Source organism: Canis lupus, chromosome 20, assembly GCF_003254725.2.
Source record: "Canis lupus dingo isolate Sandy chromosome 20, ASM325472v2, whole genome shotgun sequence".
NCBI classification, from domain to species: Eukaryota; Metazoa; Chordata; class Mammalia; order Carnivora; family Canidae; genus Canis; species Canis lupus.
Window position 1 is genome coordinate 8,764,618 of NC_064262.1, and position 13,526 is coordinate 8,778,143.

The 13,526-nt window shown below is 45.1% G+C and overlaps 1 protein-coding gene and 1 long non-coding RNA gene across 12 annotated transcripts in view; one reads left to right on the top strand and one right to left on the bottom strand.

Moving 5' to 3' along the window:
• Positions 1 to 8,325, bottom strand: part of MTMR14 (myotubularin related protein 14) — a 46,476-nt gene extending 38,151 nt beyond the window's left edge. For 7 of the 9 annotated variants that reach the window (XM_049098620.1, XM_025450593.3, XM_049098619.1 and 4 more), the window contains exons 1-3: positions 8,022 to 8,325; positions 6,122 to 6,270; positions 919 to 1,027 (exon numbers count right to left, since the gene is read on the bottom strand). In XM_049098620.1, the coding sequence (XP_048954577.1) occupies positions 919 to 1,027; positions 6,122 to 6,270; positions 8,022 to 8,177 (414 nt within the window). In that variant the 5' untranslated portion in view covers positions 8,178 to 8,325. The remainder of the gene's footprint in view (positions 1 to 918; positions 1,028 to 6,121; positions 6,271 to 8,021) is intronic. The other 2 variants (XM_049098621.1, XM_049098622.1) reach the window with 2 other exon arrangements.
• A 104-nt stretch (positions 8,326 to 8,429) lies between these two features.
• LOC112662194 (uncharacterized) overlaps positions 8,430 to 13,526 on the top strand; it is a 51,941-nt gene continuing 46,844 nt past the window's right edge. For all 3 annotated transcript variants that reach the window (XR_003138248.3, XR_007404431.1, XR_003138249.3), the window contains exons 1-2: positions 8,430 to 8,662; positions 10,985 to 11,099. This is a non-coding gene — a long non-coding RNA (uncharacterized LOC112662194). The remainder of the gene's footprint in view (positions 8,663 to 10,984; positions 11,100 to 13,526) is intronic.

The window sequence follows — 13,526 nt, forward strand, 5'->3', positions numbered from 1 at the left end:
CAATCAATCCCTTCCATCCTCTGGCCTGGCATGAACCTTCCACTCCAGTGAGGAGTGCTGGCCCCTCTTGTTCCTGTCTCCATGCCTTCTCCCATGTCGCCTGCTAGGAACACCCTCCCCTCTGTCTGCCAGCTAGCCTTCTGTTTTTCCTGCAGTACTCTCAAGCTATGGCCTGCTCACTTAGACCATCAGTGAGTCACTCCACACTGCTGTCCCCGAGTTCCCCTTCACACCACACTGGAGGATCCTAAACTTCAGTGTGGTAGCCTGAGGGAACTCCAGATTAGGTCCGAATCTCAGCTCTCTTGGTAAACTTGGCAAAATTAATCACTTTGCTTCACCTGCAAAATGGGATCAATTACACCAAAGGATTATAAAAAGACAGGTAAATGAGATCATACCAGGAAGCTAAGTTAACAACTATCACTAGAGTTTATGCTCCATGTGGGTAAGAATTTTTGTCTACACACTGATGTACCATAAGGCCTGAAACATAATATTCAATAAGCATAGTAAATTACATGAATGAAAGAATGAACAAATAACAATGTATTCACTTACTTGATCTAACCTATTCCATAAACCTTTGATGTAGGCATGATTATTATTCCCATTTTGTAGAGAAGATCTCTGAGGCCTTGTGGAGACAGGAAGTAACAGAGCCAGGATCTGCACCTAGGCAGTCTGGCTCCAGAACACAGGGTGGGGTACTCTGGTATGACTATCCCTTCCCTACATAGACTCCTTTGGAAGGTGGTATAAGAATTGGTCTGTTTCTCCAGCCTGCTGTGCATAGCACCAGGTAATCACTCAACACTTGGCTGGCAAACATCAAGAACAAGATGACCCTACACTTTCCATAAACCATTTACCCCAGAAGAGGGTCTCAGGGAGTATGAGGCTATGGTGTATTCTTACCTTGCCTTTGAACAGGATCACTGGACAGACAAATCGTCCTCTGCACCTGGCCGTCTTGCTACGGTTGACAAGGTCTTGCAACTTGCTCACCTGCACAGTGCTCTGAAACCTAGGGCATAGGCAAGAGACAGGTCAGGCTTCTAAGGGGGTAGTGTGTGTGTGTGTGTGTGTTCACAAGGACCCCACGTGAGCTCTACAGATGTGTGTGTGAATATTCATTTGAAATTTACTAAATGGGGCAGCCCACATGGCTCAGTGGTTTAGTGCTGCCTTCAACCCAGGGCATGATCCTAGAGTCCTGGGATCGAATCCCCTGTCAGGCTCCCTACATGGAACCTACTTCTCCCTCTGCCTGTGTCTCTGCCTCTCTTTCTCTCTCTGCATCTCTATGAATAAATAAATAAAATCTTAAAAAAAAAATAGGGGATCCCTGGGTGGCGCAGCGGTTTGGCGCCTGCCTTTGGCCCAGGGCGCGATCCACGAGACCCGGGATCAAATCCCACATCGGGCTCCTGGTGCATGGAGCCTGCTTCTCCCTCTGCCTATGTCTCTGCCTCTCTCTCTCTCTGTATGACTATCATAAGTAAATAAAATTTAAAAAAAGAATTAAAAAAAATAGAATCTTTAAGATGAATTAAATGAGCTACTTTGAAGACTTGGCAGCCATAATCAAATCAGGAGAGCCCTAAAAAAATAAAATAAGAAAGGGTCTCTTATAGACTCACCTACCAATTCTGAACAAAAGGCTTCAAATCAGCCAGGAAGCGCTTCTGATTGTACGAGAAAGGAGAGGCAGGACAGTTAAAAGAATGGAAAGCTATGCAGATTAAGTGAGTAGAAGGGAGGGAAGATGCCCATGTTCCTTTTTTTATAAGGGTTGAGCTTCCAGGTCAAGCCCTAAAGGGCATTTAATGCCTTCTATATCCTAATCCTTCTAGGCATCCATGTGTTATTGCATGGCACATGCATACAAATAATTGTTTCCGAATGAGTAAATTCAGCAACTCCTACACATCTGGGGTAACTTTTTAAGTCTATCTGGATGTTGTTGAGATTAATAAAGTCTTTTAAAAATACCACTGATTCCTTAGTAGTTTAGTGTTCATAGAAATATTCGCAAGTCATAGCTACTAAAAACATAATTACTATCAAGTGGGGGTCTGAAATTGAAGTTCAAAGAGGTTATCAAATAAAAACCTGGACCAATAGTTTGATGATCTTGGAAAGAGAACAAGGGGAGAAAGGAACAGAACTTACACTTCCCAAGGTGTATTTTTCTGTATGGTCTGATTTAAGACATTATTTTATAGTCTTTTTTTTTCTTTTTTGAAGACAGGAAGAATGGCAAACTTGAAGCTGGGGTGCCTCTTCAAGGTACTTGTAGGCTGGCACTGGCCACTGAGCCAGGCCCTAGAATGTCCCTGGCTCACTGATAACCAAGTTTTGCCACTTTCCCTCACTTGGTGTCTCTATGAAATAAAAAGGCACACCAGTACAAAATAATCCAACTCAGCTGCCAGAAGACTATGAAACAGCACATACAGCAGTGTCCACAGGACTCTTTGCCTTCTGGTGGCTCCAGGCCATGTTCACAAACCTGGTCAGCATCATCTATTGCAACAGAATCTCAATGAGTCACACCAGTAGCTTCCTCTGAGTTCTAAATGCCTTGAAACTGTGTTCAATTCTCCCAGGTTGAGACCTTCCATTTGACAAACTCCTAAGACCAAGATGGAGAACACGCCAGCATTTCCCTTTTAGGGGCTCTCAGCACTTTTTTTTTTTTTTTTTAAGATTTTATTTATTTACGTATGAGAGACACAGAGAGAGGCAGAGACATAGGCAGAGGGAGAAGGCAGGCTCCCTGCAAGGAGCCCGATGTGGGACTCGATCCCGGAATCATGCCCTGGGCCAAAGGCAGACCCTCAACGGCTGAGCCACCCAGGCGTCCCTCAGCACGCTTTTAATGTAGAAGCAGGCATACCTCTTTTGGTTAAGCTAGCTAGTGGTTCATTTTGCTGGTTCCCCTACTCAAAGAATCAATTCAGTTTCCATTCTCAGTAGTTCCTGTTTTTATTTTTATTATCTCTTGGCCTTAGGATCTTTTCCTTAAAGTGCTAACCACTGAGCTGTGTCTGGCACATGATACTCAGATTTGAATGAATAAACGTAGGCTTGTGTATTTATGTTTGTCTTGTGGGACTGAGCTATTAACCTGTGCAATCTGATGCTATCTCCGGGTAGATAGTGTCAGAACTGAGCTGAATTGTAGGAAACCCAGCTAGAGTCTGATAATTGGTGGTGTGGGGGGAACCGCCAAACCCTCCCATGTAGGAATCAGATGTAGAACTTAACCATTATTCCCCAATGCCTCATCTGTACTCCCCCATTTCTGACTCTTGTTACACTGTTATTGCTTATTTATTGGTCTGTGTTAGCTATAAGACCTAAGAGTAGGGACTTCATCTATCTGGTAGGGCTTCCAAGTGGATTCCTGGAGACTGCCACGTGGCAGCAGCTCAATGAACACTTGTTGATAAACACATGTCTTGGCTGTCAGAGATTCCTGTCCAGGCTTCTATTCCCAGATGATGGGCTAAACTGGTGAGGTGGACTAAGAGAACTAAACCACCTCCTGAATCCAGTTCTACCCTGGGTAATGTGGTCTAATTAGTGTCCTATTAACACCAAAGCCAGGTATGTAAAGAAGCAAAAAGTTCTGTTTTTTCCCCGAAAACATGGATATACTTCTTTCTCTTCAACTAAAAGGCATTGTCCACTCAAAATTACTTCAAGGCCTTACCAGAAGTAAAAAAAGTAAAAACAAAGTTTTTAGTAACTCCTCTAGGATTATGAATATACCACCATGGCCCTAGCCTAGAAGATGCGACCCTGCTGGTAAAAGAACGGTGGCAGTGGCAAAGAAAAGGCAGAGAGGTGCACAGAGCAGAGTGAAGACCCGAATTTTAAAACCACCCTGCTTACTACTTCTGTGATCTCTGGGAAAGGTAAGTTACTTCTCTTTTTTTTTTTTTTTTAATATTTTATTTATTTATTCATGAGAGAGAGAAAGGCAGAGACAGGCTGAGAGAGGAGAAGCAGGCTCCCTGCGGGGAGCCCGATGCGGGACTCGATCCCAGGACTCCAGGATCATGCCCTGAGCCAAAGGCAGACGCTCAACTACTGAGCCACCCAGGAGTCCCATTTCTCTGGGTTTTAACTTTCTCTTTGGTACAATGGAAGTGATACCACCTACTTCATTGGGTAATTGCAGGACTTGAGTGAGCTAGGGCATGAAACCCTAACACCTGCGAAGTGTCAGGCACTCAGCTGACTTTCATTTCCTCTTCCTTAAGAGTCAGCACTGAGCTGTTTTCCTTCCAGGAAAAGCTTCTGTGAGGCAACCAAGATTGAGTTCCTTAATGTACTTCTACTACATGGTGGGGTGGCATCACCTGGGAGCTTGTGAGAAAATGCAGAAACTCAGACCCTACTCCAGACCTACTGAGTCAGATTTTGCACTGTCACTAAAAGCACAGGTGGTTTGCTCATAGTCTAGCTGAAGCAGCACCACCTTGAGCACAGTTGAGTTTAATATCAGAATGCAATCAGGGCACCAAGGTAAAACCATCAGCCAGCACTGAATAGGTTAAAGAGGAGGGCAAGGAAAAAGATCTTGTTTAGAAACTTTAGCTTAAGGGCATACAGATGTTGAGCCTACCTAATCGTGGAAGAAGTTAGAAAGAGAAACCATATACAACGGAGCCATAATAAAGCCCAAATCTTTAGGCTCAGAGACCCCTGGAATTCTTCAATTATATGACTGGGGATATAATACAATTTCTATGAACTATATGCAATTTGTTTTTCTAATACGTTCATTTTTCTCAGTGAGCCCCACCACAACTTCATGAGATGGCACACTTAATAGACATTACATTTTACAGATAAGGAAATTAAGGCTTAGTCCTTAAACTCCTCTGGTGATTCCTCTCTGGAGAGCCTTCCGTGGCTCCCTGTGGCCTACAGCAGTGGTTCTCAGGCTATAGCTTATGTTAAGACTCCTCTATGGAGTTCTCTAAGAAGGTAGATTCTGGAAATTATGATTCAGGGGCCCTAAAATCTGTGATTTTAGTGAGTGCTCAGGGGATACTAGCACAATAAAACCACTAACACCCACAAGTCCACACTCCTTGGCCTAATGATCAAGACCATATACAAACTGGTCTTTTAGGACATGTCAGGATTGCTGTGCATCCTTCCAGTTCCAGCTGAAGAGGACTTCTACCATGGACTCTTCCCAAACACACACACTCCAGGCAGAATTAACCATTCACTCATCACAACATTGCATCTACAGGGCCGTGCTTTCACAGATACTGTTAACAACAGCTCCTGGATTCTCTTAGAATCAGCAGCAAGCATGGAGACTAAGGGAATAAACTTTGAGATCACATGAGCCTGGAACCTCAATGCAGTGATTATTTTATTAGTGTCAAACAACTGCCACCATTTACTGACTACCTTTGGGTTCTATCCTGTGCTGGGTGCTTTCTATATGCTTTTATATGACCTGTTGTTACCCAAAGAAAGCACTCAGGCCTTGGAAGGCCCTCAATAAATGGTAGCTCTTACTCCTAACTCTTACAATAAACATGCCAGACTTGTAGTAGCCTCACTTATCATCTGGGATCACACTAGCCACTTTTCTAAACAGAGGTAGAGACTGACTAATGAGAAAACTAAGAGATAAAATAACTTGCCTAAGTTACTTACACAGCCAGCATGTAAACCCAAGCAGTCTGACTCCAGACCTCAGGCTCCTAAGCTCTACATATGGTTAAGTGCTCTTAAGCATGTCAACAACACAGTATAGCTGCTTCCACCCCCACGCTCTTAAAAAAGGACACTAAGGTTCAGAATGGTGGGGTGTGAAGTAAGCTGTCTTAGGTCAGTGAGCCCAAGGGTAGAGGGAGAAATAGAAGTCCAGGACTGTGACTTCCAATCATTCATTCTATTCGATGTTGCTTCATTGATATAACTTATCAAACTCTGAATGAAACAAAGACGCCAATACGCTTTCACACCTGGGGAAAGGGAGTCTATCCCGCCCAGTTCCCCACCCAGTTACAGACTTCCTGACTCTGGGGATGAGCTGTCAGAGCCTCCCCAGACAGGCACACTCTAGTTACATGATGCTCACGTGTCTTTCTCCTTCTCAGAACTTTCATACTCCAGGAACACGATGTGCTGGGGGTAGTGGCCACAGATATCCCCATTCACATTTTGGATCACACTGTAACAGTAGTCTCGGCCAAACAGCTCCAGACATCTCTTCTCAATGCGCTCAACCTGCACAGAGGAGGAGACCTGAGCATAAAGAAGATTCTGGGATTCTGAGTATGAGAATTCGGCAGTTTGTGACCTGCAGCAGTCACTGGGAATGACATGTGCCTGTGATTATTATTTAATGCCAGGAAGAGACACTTTGCTGGGACACAGGCCCTAGATGTTAGTTCATTAATCTATATACCATATGCTTTGGGGAGGGTCTCTGAACCACTCAATGTTGCAGTGAAACTGCTAAAATTTGAAGGGAAGGGTTACATTTTCATTAGATTTTTAAGGTGGTCCACAATCCGTAAAATATTAAGAACTCTTAGGTTACTTTAACTAGCATTAATCCATTATCTTCCCTTGACTCCAGATTACTCCCCATTCTCTAGCTACAGACAAATACCTAGACACTCTAGTTAGTGTACGGAGTAAAAGCTACAGACAAGGTTGTCTCCCCACACTCCATTTATTTATCAAATAAAAGGACTAGTTCTCCTTAAAAGTGCTTGTTTAGGTCACAGTTCAGGGAAAGGTCCACTAGAAAAAAAGGTGTAAGACGCACAGTTATCTTCACAAGTCTGCAAGAGATTGGGAAGCCTGGGGAGGCTTTGAGGCCAGCTGAAGTGAAAGTTAGGTATAACTTAACCCTAACCTTCAGGGATGTAAGATGGAAGAGGGGCTCAGCAAGCCACTGACCCTCTGCCGCCACTCAAAAGACCAATGGAGAGGAAAAAACTCATAGTGGCTTATACTAGGAATTTTCAAATTTTAAGATGCAGGAGAGTCATTAAGCAGCCTATTGAAAAACGCAAAGTCCAGGTTCCCACCCTCAGAAATTCTGACTCAGTAGAACTGGATGGGACCCAGGAACCTTTATTTTTGACAAGCACCCCAGACAATGCTGAAACAGGTGGTCCTCAGGCTAAGTTGTGAAAACCACTTGGTTGTTTGGAGAGTGGGAAAGTCCCATCGTGACCGAAGTCTTCCCTAGGTTACTCCAGAGAGTAGCAGGATGCCAACTGCAGGATAATCCAGCAAGCAACAACCCCTCAAGCCAAACCAGAGTTTCATGGCCCAGAATCCCACTGAAAAGCCTGATGCTAAACCTGCCAAAAGCACATGGGGAATAAGAGATAGGAGGATCCTCAAGATTCCCATTTGAATGCCAAACAGTGCCTTGGATGGGAATGGCCTTACCAGGCTGGATGCCTTCCAGGTCTGGATAAGGAGACTGAAGGGAATCCCAAGGGTAGGAAAAAGAGGAACTGAGACTTACTTCTGATAAGCGAATAGAGTGAGCGTGGGCTGTTTTCCTAATTTTTAGGGGAAAGAAAGGGACGGGCCTAAGTGTAAAGTCATGCTAAGGCTGAATATGGAAGCAACACATTCGGTCCATGTGTGACCTCTCACCCGGAGCAATCCTCAGACTTTTCTTTTTTTTTTTTTACCATCTCAGCCTGGGGGCTTTTGTATCCACAACTGACGCACGGGAATAACCCCCGTCAGTTTCCCCTAATGTCTGAACGCGGTCCCTCAGCTCTGATCCTTCACCACCAAACGCCTTTGTCTCACCCCAAAGGACATCCTTCCTTGGCTCATTCCGACCCTCGTTTCTCCTTCTGCAGTTTCTGAACCCGAACTCTACTCTCCGGGTCCAGACCCTGGGAGCTTCCCTCTCTTTCCTCTGACCTCTGGCCTCAGCCCCTCCTCCGTAACTTTTCAAGCCAACGAGCTTCCCTTTGTAGCCATCACACCTCCAAACTCACCTTAGAGCCGCCCGTCCCGCTGCAGTCCTTGGCCCGGTACTGAGTCCGGGAGAACTCCTCCAGCAGCTCCCCGAGCCCCGGCTCCTGCGGCGGCGGGCTGCCCGAAGAAGCCGACGGCCCCGCCGAAGCGGCGGCGGCGGCCCTAGCGCCCGCCATGGCCCAGCCCCGCGTCCCCTTCGGAGCCCCGCGTCCCCCTCAGCGCGCCTCAGCCCTGCCCATGGCACCTGGAGACACCGACTCGGCGTCCGGAACCTCCCGAGCCGCCTCAGCCGCCGCCTTCCCTTCCCACTTCCGGCCCCGCCCCACCCCGCCGGATGTTTACTTCGGCCCTGGCCAATCGGAGCCCGGGGCCCGCACCCCGCCCCGTGGCTGCCGGCCCGCCCCCAAGCGAGGAGCGGTCCAAGTGGTCTGGGGGGAGGGAGCCGCGGCCCCGCGCCGATACCTCTTGCCTCCGCCCCTCGGGGTTTCCCCTGGGGAAGCCGGGCTGAACCATTGGTGCTGCGGGAGGGGGGTTCGTGCGGGAACCGGGAGGAAGGAACTATGGGAATGAACCCGAGGAAGGCTGGACTACACCATTACAGGGCGAGGAGGCGGCCACGCGCGAGGCAACGCTCCTTAGTGTGGCAGTCACGGTAATAATAGTGAGTAAAAGTAAAACTGCGTTTCATGAGACAAGTTTTGCGCGGCTCCTCACAACGTCCCTGCGACTATCGTGCACCTATAGACAGCCCGTGTTATCAAAGAAGGAAACGGGAGTCTTGACTGTTGAAATTCTAGGATTGGAAAGCACCATATTTTTCTTTTTCTTTTCTTTCTTTCTTTTTTTTTTTTTGTTTTTTGTTGTTAATGCAACATTTCAAACATTCACAGAAGTGGAGAGAGTAGTATAAGGGGCCCCTCACGGATCCATTAGTCAGTTGGAGCAACAACCAACACGTGCCAATCTGGTTTAATCCATCTTTTCCCCCATCCAGTTGAGTAATTCTATGGCAAATCTCGTGATTTCATCTGTGAATATTTCAGTATTTATGTCTAACAGATTAGTAGTGTTACAAAATGATTTAAAAAAAGAAAAAGTCGAGGAGTGTTAAAAAACAAAATTCAAGTAAATTTGGCTTTAATCAACTAATTTATGAACCCAACAGGATCCTGGGTAACAAGTAGAAAGGAGCTCTGCGGAACTGTACAAAATGGAAGGATTTTATAGTCAGAAGGTGGGACAGGAAAGTTAAAAGAGCGGATCGTTCATCAGTTGATCTTTCCTTATGGGAAGACAGGGGGGTCTTATTAAAGTGCAGATTACCTCACTAATGCTGATCAGGAAATTCCCCAATAATTGGTTTAAAATTAGATTCTGGGAGAAGCTGAAACTGCAGCCAGGATAGGTTTTAAGCCTTGATGGTGTTTAGCAAAAGTGACTCCGCATGGGGCCTGTTGTTTCTTTTTAACAGGTGATACAAATAAATTTAATTAATACCTCCTGAAGCAGGCAGTCTCTGGTCCTCTTAAGAGTCCAGAGAACTGCAAAATGGGGCGGGAGGCAAGAAGCTTTTATAGGATAAAAAATAAGGAACAAGGAAGAGAAAAAATAGAAAATAGATGAAGAACAAGGAAGTAAGTATAGAGCCCAAATTGGCTTGTAGCCAGGGCAAAGGGATGCAAGAGTAGCAGACTCTGGGGGGGGGGGGTCCCCAAACAGACTAGGTTCAGCTGCTGGCCGCTGACAAAATCCAAAGGCAGAGCAACTGAGTGGTAGTGAAACGAGAGGATTTTACTTCAGCGGGACCAACAGAGGGAAGACAGCTGACTAGCATCTCAAAGACTCTCCAACATGCCAAAAACTTCCAGATTTATATAAGGAAAATGTGGGACAAAAGTTGGTGGATACCTAAGACAGTAAAATTATGGTCAATCATTGTCATGGGTGCGGTCTGGCTGGCTGGGGCAGCCCTTATGAAGGACTTGAGGTAGTTGTGGTTACCACCATCCGATACTTTGCCTGCAAAAATCTTTTGCTTGAGTTAAGAAATAAACTGGAGGGGCACCTGGGTGGTTCAGTGGTTGAGTGCCTTGGGCTGGGGTCTTGGTTCTGGGATCGAGTCCCATATTGGGCTCCCCGCAGGAAACCTGCTTCTCTCTCTGCCTGTGTCTCTGCCTCTCTCTCTCTCTGTCTCTCATGAATAAATAAATAGAATCTTAAATAAACTGGAAAGAAGAACCTAATCAATTCGAAAGTTTGTGGTCACAATGGAGTGGGTTGAAGTCCTCTTTCAGATTTGGTGATTGGGGATTGGCTGACTAAAGCTACTGTGTTTCTGGTCAAGCAGAGCATTTACAGGGAGACGAAAGTTCTGAGTTTCTGTTTGTTAACCTGGTAGGCAGAATGGTTCTATCTTAAGGCTAAGGATTTACTTAACCCATTTCCCTTTTTGATCATCCTCTTGAATGGTTTGATTTAAAACGTATTAGTATAAACTCTCAGTTACCATGGTCTCTTCAGGTCTCAGTATAGTATTCACGAAAGATGATATCAGGATTGTATTCTTGGAACTGGTTAAGTTCTCCTGTTTTCTGTTGTCATTCCAGTTAGAAATCATTTTTGGATGATCAGTGGCTGCACACATGCATTTAAAACTTTTGGGAGAAAAAAAAACTTTTGGGAGAATGTAATGTATAGGGAGACAGTAATAATGATTTTTTAAAATAAGACACAGGCAGAGGGAGAAGCAGGCTCCCCATGGGGAGCCTGATGCGGGATTTGATCCCGGGACCCTGGGATCATGACCTGGGCCAAAGGCAGACGTTCAACCACTGAGCCACCCAGGGGTCCCGACAGTGATAATTATTACCAAAAATAATATTCATGATCCAAGCCAGCCAGAATACTGAGAATATTTCTTTAAGCCAGTTTGCTTGTTTATGTATTTTGCATATTTCATGTAACTGTGTCTCCACTTCTGCAGAAGTGTTTATCAAGCAAGCTTGTCCCAGAGAAACTGAGGCACTGGAAATCAGGAAGAAGTCTGTCACAAGCAGAAAGAACTGTAGGATTACTAGCAGCATAGCAAATCTTTACAGGTGAGGGGAAGGGAAAAGGCGGAGAAAAGAATCATAAATGTAGAGGCCATTTTTAGGCAAATAGGTGTGAGCAATGGAATGTAGAAAGAGACCACATCGACCCCCTGGCCCAATACAGACAGGCCCCTTCAGGTGACCCACATCAAAATGGCCATAGGCCCTACGAGCCAATGGGCTACTTACAACCAGGCATGGTTAACAAAAAAGGGAAAATACCATGCCGCCATACTTCCTCACCTTCCACCTTTGAAAACAGCTCCCAGTAAAGACTCCTAACTCTGGGAAACGAACTAGGGGTGGTGGAAGGGGAGGAGGGCAGGGGGTGGGGGTGAATGGGTGACGGGCACTGAGGGGGGCACTTGACGGGATGAGCACTGGGTGTTATTCTGTATGTTGGTAAATTGAACACCAATAAAAAATAAATTTATTTAAAGAAAGAAAAAAGAAAGAAAGAAAGAAAGAAAGAAAGAAAGAAAGAAAGAAAGAAAGAAAGAAAAAAACAGCTCCCAGGAGGCCTAAGTGGCTCAGTTAGCTAAATGTCTGCACTCGGTTCAGATCCTCATTCAGGGTCCTGGAATCAAGCCTCACGTTAGGCTTAGGCTCCCTGCTCAGCGGGGAGCCTGCTTTTCTCTCACCCTCTGCCCCTTCCCCCTGCTCATGCTTGCTCTGTCTGTCCCTCTCTCTCAAATAAATAAATAAAATCTTTAAAAAATAAGAAAAAGAGCTCCCACCTACTGCCTCATTGCAGACAGTCTTTCCTCTGCTGTCTTGACTGCCACTCCCTTGCAGTGTATTCAGTAAGATTCTATCCTGTTTGTTCTGGCTCAGGTGAATCCTTTCACCATCCAGGCCACTGGCTTCTACCTGATTGACACCCCACATTTGGGGGCCCCCACCTGAGAGAGACACCATAATAAAGAGACCTTCAGGGACGCCTGAGTGGCTCAGTGGTTGAGTGTCTGCTTCACCTCGGTGTGATCCCGCGGTCCCAGGATCCAGTCCCACATTGGGCTCCCTGCATGGAGCCTGCTTCTTCCTCTGCCTGTGTCTCTGCCCCTCTTTGTATCTCAAATGAATGAATAAATAAAATCTTAAAAAAAAAAAAAGAAGAGAGACCTTCATAGTGTAAGGATTAGGAAAAGGATGGTCAGAAAGGGAGGGAGAAATGGAAAGAAACGTCTTTGATCCAACTTCTTGGGAGGAAGCAGTCTACCTTGATGTCAGCTGCTTCTCCTCCTAATCAATTTGCTTTTGAGGTCTTTAACATTCACACAGGACCAGATGTCAAGTGGCACCTTCTTCAGTTGGGAAATAATCACCCGAGTTTTGACACTTTGTAATTTGGCAGTGGTGTCAGTGGTCAACAGTACTGGGTAGAGTCCTTTTCATCTCACTTGCAAAAGCATTGGAGTAATTTAATAACTATCTGCAAATGACAAAAGATTTTAAAATGCCTATGCTTAAAGATCTGATGATACTTAAGGGCATCTGGCTGGCTCAGTCAGTAGAGCATGTGACCCTTAATATCAGAGTCAAGCCCCACATTGAGTATGAAGCCTACTTAAAAAAAAAAATCTGATGATAATATAATGGAATCGGCAAGAAAATTTGCTCATTTCAATGGCATAAAAATTTTTTAAATGATTCCTAAAATTTTAAATGGTAACATTAAGGCAGGGTCTATCAGATTTTATACAAGTTCTGGAACACTTCTGTTAAAAACACACCCATCATACAAATATAAACCAAGGAGATTAAACATCATTTCCTACACTTCTTTGCAATTTAATAAATCAAACCTAGTTTATAGCGAGAGAGAACAAATCTTTTGAGATGTTCTAGGGACCCTCTGAGATTCTCAAAGTTAGTTCAAGGTTTTAAAAAAAACCAACTTCTTTTAGATTTTGATTTGGGAGAAGTTTGTCAAAAATATCCACTTAGGGGCAGCCGGGTGGCTCGGCAGTTTAGCGCCACCTTCAGCCCAGGGCCTGATCTTGGAGACCCAGGATCGAGTCCCACGTTGGACTCCCTGCATGGAGCCTGCTTCTCCCTCTGCCTGCGTCTCTGCCTCTCTCTCTGTGTGTCTCTCATGAATAAATAAATAAAATCTTTAAAAAAAAAAAATCCACTTAGGGGTGCTTGGCTGGGTCAGTTGGAGGAACATGTGACTCTTGATCTCTGGGTCATGAGTTTGAGCCCCACATTGGGTGTAGAGATTACTTAAATAAGTAAAACTTTTTCCCCCAAAATGTATTTATTTATTTGAGAGTATGTGTGAGCTCACAAGTGGAGGGAGGGGCAGAAGAAGAGAATCTTCAATCAGACTTCCTGTTGAGCGTAGAGGCTGGCAAGGGGCTTGATCTCACAACCCAAACTAAGGTCATGATCTGAGCCAAAAACAAGAGTAGGACACTCAACTGACTAAAC